The sequence below is a fragment of the Strix uralensis genome, chromosome 3 (genome assembly GCF_047716275.1).
Source record: "Strix uralensis isolate ZFMK-TIS-50842 chromosome 3, bStrUra1, whole genome shotgun sequence".
Classification (NCBI taxonomy): Eukaryota; Metazoa; Chordata; class Aves; order Strigiformes; family Strigidae; genus Strix; species Strix uralensis.
In genome coordinates, this window is record NC_133974.1 from 111,365,205 (window position 1) to 111,373,121 (window position 7,917).

Consider the following 7,917-nt stretch of genomic DNA (forward strand, 5'->3'; position numbering starts at 1 on the left):
CTTGCCTCTGGCTCAGATACCCCTGCTCCTTGTCCCTGCCACCTTGACAGCCTTCCCAGTAGCGAGATTGCCCTGGCTGATGTCAGACGACAAGAGAACCCAGAGCAGAGCAGAAGTGTCAGTAGGTGGGCAGAGAGAAGGAATGGAGGCAGGCTGAGGGCATTGGACCTGCAGCAAAACCAGCTTCCCGAGCAGTGCCAACAAGGCCCTGGGGCTCCAGGGGTCCATGGCCGTGCCCCCCAGCAGGCGGGGGCCACCACAGTGGGGTGCAGAGGAGAGGGAAAGGCACCGGGAGAGGGGGGAGAAAGCAGCACCCAGAGACAGGGTCAAAGAAATAGGAATTTATTGTCTTTTCCTTGAAAAAAGACTTGCTGCAGCCCTGCTAGTGCTGCCGGCGGGGCGGCCTCTTGCAGGGCTGGGGAGAGTCCTGGGGGCCGGGGGCCCTCCTCTTTGGGGGGCGCCGGGACCCGCCAGTTGAGTGGTCCCTGCTGTGGTCGGGAGCAGAGGGGCTGTGGCTGCAGCCCTGGGCAGAGGGACCTGCCACCGCCGCCTGCCCCGGCTCCTCCTGGGGCTGCTGCTGCTCTGCCGGGACAGGAGTAGATGGGGGGCGGCTGGGACCCCCGCGGAGGGCGGCCTCCGAGGTGCCGGCTTGCTCCTCCCCATCGGAGCTTTCAGGGCTGGTGGAGGAGGCTGGGCTGGAGCCAGGAGATCCACCGTGGGAGGTGGTGGGGCTGGGGCTGGGGCTGGATGCGGGGCGGTCGTGCTCCCCTCTGGCAGTGGCAGCATGGGGGTCCTGCTGGCCCACGTGCTGGCGGATCTCCATGGCACACAGGCGCACGGCGGCATCGAAGAGCTGGCCGACAAATGTTGGTGTATTTTCTCCCAGGCAGTTCTGCATGTTCCGCACTAGCACTGCTTCGTCCAGCCCCCAGAGGCAGAGGTGGCTCACAATGAGTCCCTCTGCCGTACCTGCCTCCCACCACTGGCCCTCGAAGAGCCGCAGGAGCTCCCGTCCCATCCACGGCAGCAGGGGCCTGATGTTATTTCGGTGGCTCCTGAAAAAATCTGCCCAGACCTCTGGAGGGAAGCCACCCACCTGAGCCCTGGGCAGTGGCCCTGCAGCCCCCTGTTCGTCCTGGTGGTCCTCAGCCACTGACTCGGTGGGGCCTGGGACGTCGAACGTCAAATAATCATTTTCTGACCAGACCGAGAACTTGATGGCTGTTGTGGCTGACTTGCAGAGGGGGCAGCATGGGTTCTGCTGTGCCCGGCGCACTGCACAGCCTATGCAAAATTGGTGGAGACACGGCAACACGTAAGCGACATCTTCTTGATTGTCACAGCAGATGGGACACCTCCACTCGCTCTCGGCAGCCATGCTCTATGAGCGCTGTGGCGCGCTGAGGACGAGGAGCTGCTGCTCCCCCTCGCTGGTGTCACATGCTGCAAAATGGAGAGGCGCCCCAGTCACTCACTGTCCCAGCAAGGGGAAAGGGAGGAAGAAATGCCCAGGCCCTTGGCGAAGGACACCCTCTGGCTCCCCGAGCCCCTTCGCCCACCCCAGGCCACCCTGGGGGGACGCTTCCCCGCACAGCTCACCTCCGCTGTCGCAAGTGCGCCCGGCGGTGCCCGGCTGCCTGACCCAGGCAGGGCCGGGGAAACACAGGGGATGGCTCCGGGACGGGTACCGAGAGCTGCCAACGGCAGCCCCCAAAGCACCACCCAGCACCAGGAGCAGCCTCGCTCGACCCTCCAGACCTCGCAGGCACGCTCAGCAGGAGTCCAGGCACGAGCCAGACTGGGCCGGGCTGGGTCTCGCCTGGCCCTTGTGGGCAGCGAGGGACGTGAGGTCACAGTCCATCGCTCGCTGATGTCACAGTCCACTGCTCGGTAACGTCAGCCTCCGCCCCTCGGTGATGTCACAGTGGGCCTCCCACCCCTGCAGGAGCACGGCATCAGCTGTTAGCTGGGGAGTTCAGGCCCGAGACCAGGGGGCACCTTTCCTCCATGACAACAGTCTGGCAGTGGGGCAGGTTTCCCAGAAAGACTTTTGCCATCTCTGTGCTTGGGGGTTTCAATCCCCAGCTGGACAAACCCTGAGCATCTGCTCTGACCCCAGGGTTGACCCTGCTTTGGTCAGGAGGTTGGACCAGAAACTGCCCCAACGTCTGCTCCACCCACATCCATTCTGTGATTGTACCCTAATCCTGAGAGAAGAACCAAGTTTAAGATGGTCATCAACAGAGTCTGTATCAACATCTTTACAGGAGGAAAAAGAAAATACCATTTTTTGTTTTCATGTTCTATATTTCTGTGGCATTCACCAGTTTAGCATCTGATGACTGTGCCAAGTGTAAAGTTTTCTAGTTGTACAACCTTGTTCCGTGGTACGGTGCCATACTCCTGGCAGTGCAGCAGAACGGATCAACTAAAACTCAGTTCAAAGTACATCCCTCTGGATCAATGAATGGAGAAACTACAGTCATGAGTGATGTTTGCAGAAGACTAATTGCCTAGACCCAAGGCTTTCTGATAGTCTGGGCAGTGAATTCTGCCCACTTAACTGTGTTGGTAAGAACAGTTCAAAGAAACTTTGTATCTTCATCGCAAAATGCTTAATTGTATTGTCTTTGTTTACGCTGTGCTCCATTCAGCGGCACAGAGAGAACGCTGTTCAGAAGAAGCTTTTGGAAGGAAAGTATTTCCTTAATTTACTTTTGAGAGAGATCAGCCTCTCCACAGGCAGCGAGGGCTGGACTCTCAGGAACATTTCTGCTGCACGGTGCAAGCTCATGACAGTCTGGCTCTGAATGTTCTCAACACAACTAGGAAGTCTTTTTTTCTGGCCTTGGAGAGTGTAGCACTGGGTGCTGTTTGTGGAAGACAGTGTACTTGATCCATGGCAATGTCAGAATGAGGCTCAGAAGAAGGACTTCATGAAGAGACTGAAATAAGCAAATAAAATGAAAATAAGAGACAAGAAAACTTATTAGCATTTTCTTGTAGAGGTTTTTCTAACAGCACTTTTCATTCTATTAATTTAGTCATTTTACTCCCGTTTTTTAAGTTCCAAGCCTGTAAAATCATATGTTACAATTAACCTCAAGCTCGAATTCTTCCCTGTCTACCCTTTTCTTCAGTGAACTCTCAGTCAGCTCATTTTTTTTTTCCCTTTTGAGAAAAGAAACTGGACATATAAAAGTCCTCTGTCACAGGGCATCAAACAGACCCATCTCTTGCTGTTTCAAAAGCACGGGGATAGAACGATTTTTCTTCTGGGCCCATTAATTGTAAAACATTTGTGGATGCTGAGGGGTAAGTAATCAGCAGCATCTGTTTTCTATTTATTGGACACATACCTTCCAAGAAAATACGCAAGGCAACGACAAAGGTTTTTTTCCCCTGGGTCCATAATCTCAAGCACGGCACTCTGGGGGGAGGACTGAGCTCATACTTCTGTGACTCCTATCACACCCACTCCACTGAACGGTCATTTCTGAGAATAGCTTAGCCTCTGATGGGTTTATGCAGATTCCTTAGTAGGTGGCCGGGCTCCAAAGCAGCTTTCTACTACTGCTGCTGGGGCAGCTGACAAACTCCTGAAAGAGAATAAACATTTTTATTTTAAGGTGCGGAAATAAAAAATGTAGCTCTGCAGGAAAAACATGAGCAGTGGGATTGTCATTTCCCAGGCATTTCTTACTTCTCCAAGTATTTTAACACTGAAAACTTTTCTGTCATAACTTCTTGCTTCATTTGGCTGTGCTCTGCCATATGCCCCCGTCACTGGTGGAGTGAGAAGGGGCAGCGTTGGTAGTTGGGTCCTCTGGTGTTTCCTTATCTGGTAGGAAGGTGGAGGGTAAATCGTAAGGCACTGACTTTCTTTGTATTTTGATCAAATAACTGTGTTGCTGATCTGCCCATCTGGTTTGAAAGAGCACAGCAGCATTTCATACCAGCTGATACTCTCCAGGCTTTGGGTGAGCCAGGAGCTAAAACGCATCTGACTTGATGTTAATGAGCGGCCTTACTGCCCTCAAGATTTACTACAACTGACACATGCTTAAGTGTGGAGCTGCACTGTGCCCCTGCACAAGCTACTGACTCCCAGGTTAGCCAGCTATCTAGAACTTCATTGTCATGGCTGGTAGTAGATACCTTTGATTCTCCTGTGCACGCAGGCTGTCTGTGGCACTGACAAGCTGTCTAGGCTGTAAAATTCCCCTGAGCATTGCTCTATTTTCTACTGACCTCCATTTCTTTTGAATGCAAACTTGCCCACAGCTTTGCCATATGTTCAGGTGGCTGCAGTTCTTATCTAAGAATCCTGTATGCGTATGTAAGTAGATTTATATAATGCATATGTGTCTGCTTGTTAGACTGTAAGGGACTTTATGTATTTGCATCTTCTGTGACATCTTCTCTCGTTTTGGGAAGAAAAAGAAAAGGGGATGATGGTGTATTGTAAATAAATTCCTTTGTATTTGAGAAGCCGTACATTAAATGGAACGTGCTAGAAGTTCATCCTATAGTTTTTATGTTCTATTTGGAGTCTAACTGACTCAGATGCAAGCCAGGTTTTCCCAAAAGATTAGTTCCTCTTCAGAGTCTAAAAAGAGCTGGATTTTTTGAAGTTCACATATCCTAGGCAGAAGAATTTATGGCCAGGCTAGCCCAGGTCCTCAGAGATGATCATGAGCTAGAACCCACTAGAGTGACAATGGCAGTTTAAAACTCTCTGCCTCCACCCTTTTAGCTCAGTTGCTGAGGAGAGGGGCTCTGAAGCGGAGGATAGTGGCGAGGGACCCTTCTGAAAGCCTCAAAAAACCTGCAGCAAAACCACAAGCCGAGAAGGCAGGAGCCCAGGAAGGGGGAGTGCCTCAAGCCGCCTCCCCTTGAGTGGGAAGAGTGAGCCGTAACAGGGGCAGCGGGGACTTGGGTGGGTGCAGACTGGAGTGACGATGCCCAGCGCCCCTCACGGAGAAGAGCAGACCCCAGGGAGCGCGAGCGACCAGGATTGCAGCACAGCAGTTTGCGCAGCATTTTGCGTGGGCAGTTCGCGCGGGTAAGGCGTGCGGACAGGGCATAGTCCCTCTCCTGGCTCTAGAGCTTATCTTAGCTAGTTGTCATCTCATCGTCCTCCACAAGTAGACTGAGCTATGGTCTCCACTCGGGTCAAAACCACCACCAGAAAGAACGTGGTGACCCAGACAGAGATGCCACGCAAACATGCAGCGGTCCAGATCCCGGGCTGCAGGGAGTGCCTGAGGCAGTGTCAGTGCTGGTGTTGGTGCCGGTGTCGGTATCGGTGTCGGTGTTGGAGGCGGTGTCGGTGTTGGTGTCAGTGCTGGTTTTCAAAGTTCAGAGTTGTTCCAGTGGAAGCAGGTTCCTTCCATCTCCATTTGTGTTCCCTTGCAGGTGCTTTATAACGAATAATTCAACAAGTCAGACTGTTACTGAGGCTTCAAAAGTGCAAAAAAGTTCCAGGTACTTACCCACCTTCAGGTGTAGTTGTTTCCAGTCTCAGCCACTGCAAACCCTGTCTAGCGTAGCGTACCGCTTCGGTCACGCTGCTGTTCAGTGCCAGAGCGCATGTCGCAGTGCTGAGTTCAGCAAAAAACTCTGGAAAAAGGGGAGGGAGGGAGGGAGAAAACATCCGGCTGGTTTCACACAACAGGCACATCTGACAGGCGAGGGTGCAGCCAGGAGCGACAGCAGCAGCACCCTGTCAGTCAGCAAGTCCCACTAAACACATCGTTAATGCAGAGAGCTCAGCAACAGTCGAAGGCTGGGAAGCGTAACAAGCTCAGAGGGCAGGGCACGTGGGAGGAAAACGCACTCACACAGGCACACACACACTGAACCGCCTCCCCAGGCTCTGGCTTTGAAAGGACATCGAGACGGCACGGTAGGTGGGCAGAAGTTTGGGTGTTCATGCTCCAGTCCCTACCGCGTGGCTCCCTCAGGTTTTAAACTGGCCAAATTTGGTGTCTTTCTGCGTGATGCCTGGCAGCACACACCACTGTCGCCAGGCTGGTCCCTTTGCTTCATCCATCCTCAGACCTTGGAGACATCAGGATTTCTCAGCTGAACAGGTTTCAAAATCTGTCCAGCTTGCCGGGCGATACAGCTCTGGTTTGGGTTGCTCACTGCTGGGCACGTCAGGCAGATTGAAGAGAGCCCTTCTCTCCTGCTGCCAGCTCCAGGCGCCGCGCTCCTCCTCCCACCCAGCAGGAGATGGTTTTTGCGGGTACATCTGGACCTGCCGGGAGGTGCCGGCAGGCTGCATGCCCTGCTCTGTGCTGGCATCCCCTGTGCAGGTGACAGCCAGGTGTGGGAAATGCTCAGCCTATTCCTTTCCAAGACATTCCTGCATGACCCGCCTTCCTGCGACATGGGCTCATCCCAGTCCCTCAGGGCCTCCAGCCTCCACCGTGCTGCCAGGTCCCTTTTCAGGAACTGGCCATTCTCAGGTCTAAACCTAACTGCTTTCCACTAATTTTCAACTTCCCTCTTTAAGGGAACTCAATAGCTGAAGGCTAGTCCTATATTCCTATTCCTGAGGCTATTCCTCCTCCTCTTATACCCTATGAATTGAGAAAAGAATCAAGGATGTGGCCTTCTTCATTTTAGTTTGATGTACTCAAATGTCACGCAGTCTGCAGCAATCCTGCATGCGCCAACTCTACATGTGGGCTAGAGCTGAAGGTCACGACCAGTCTGCTGAGACACAAAGGAAAAAAGAAGAACAGCAACAATACAGCCACTCTCCGCATTTGCGGGCAGTTTGGCCAGATGTCTCCTGGCATCTCAATGAATTAGTTTTATTTTTTTCCCAACCCATTAGGGGAAGTAGTCCATCAAAGGTGATCACGAACAAACTTCCAGGGATGCTAAAAAGTTCTGAAAGTGGTTTGGGTTTTTTGTTGTGTTTTGCTCTAAGAATTGTGGACGACAGATGTATTTCCTTTAGAGGTAAGAGGATACTGCAAGGAAACGCTACCTAGATCTTCTTTTAAATCTGATTTAACTGTTTGTAGTAACAAGGACTGCCTTTTTCACCTGCGCTTGATGGTAAATAAAATGCAGCACCATAAAAGAACATTGCAACTACTGAAGTTCTATCTAGGATCAAGGAAGAACAGTGAAACTTTAAACGAGGCATACTTCCACCACGATAGACAAAGCCAGTTTCCCCAAAACAGGGTTTCAACAAATTGTTAAATAGCCCAGCTAAAGACAATCCACTTTAATAATTTTAATGCTTGAATTAGCTGAGGAGTTAAGAGATGCCAAGTTTTCATTTGCAGGACTGGTTCATTTTCAGCTTCTATACACATCCTCAATCTCCCTGTAAAGCTATTTGAAAAGAGCTCTTTTAGTGAGAGAAGCAGCACTAAAATTAATATCGCTTCCCAAACCACCCCACTGAAGGAACAGGCTGGCCCCTCTCTGCCAGCCGGGTTAAAGATGCATCATCGAGAATGAGCTTGGCATGTCCCCTTTTAAAAGGAGGGCTGCTTCCATCCCAGCACAGCCAGGTGCTAACTTCGGTGCTGTAGTCAGGAATGAAAGCCATCTGGGAAACCCTTGCATGCTCTGTAAAGCTGAATGCTTAATTTGGGCACACAGATGCACCGGGGTTTCAACTTCTAACAGTATCAAGTTATTTTATCCACCAACTTAAAATTTTCTGTTGGAGCAATTCATTTATTAGTTGGCACGCCTTCCTACCCTTGGAAAACTTCTGTAGTGATCATACATCAACATCTTACACTGAGATTCAAATCCCAAGAAGTTTTCTTCTGAGAGAAAACATAACATGACAGGGAAAAGAATAAATATATTAATGAAAAGTAGAAATGCATATATATACACTATTAAAAAAAGCTATAGAAATTTAATCTTCACCCCACT

General features: G+C 51.2%; 1 protein-coding gene across 1 annotated transcript; it reads right to left on the reverse strand.

Annotated features, from left to right (window-relative positions):
- Positions 1 to 326: 326 nt before the first annotated feature.
- On the reverse strand, positions 327 to 6,605 carry LOC141941349 (uncharacterized). The gene is made up of 4 exons (XM_074863909.1): positions 3,704 to 6,605; positions 3,360 to 3,599; positions 1,600 to 2,945; positions 327 to 1,443 (listed from the first exon to the last, which is right to left on the reverse strand). Exon 4 carries the CDS (start codon positions 1,376 to 1,378, stop codon positions 383 to 385), a length of 996 nt encoding a protein of 331 aa, XP_074720010.1. The 5' UTR covers positions 1,379 to 1,443; positions 1,600 to 2,945; positions 3,360 to 3,599; positions 3,704 to 6,605; the 3' UTR covers positions 327 to 382.
- Between the last annotated feature and the right edge of the window lie 1,312 nt (positions 6,606 to 7,917).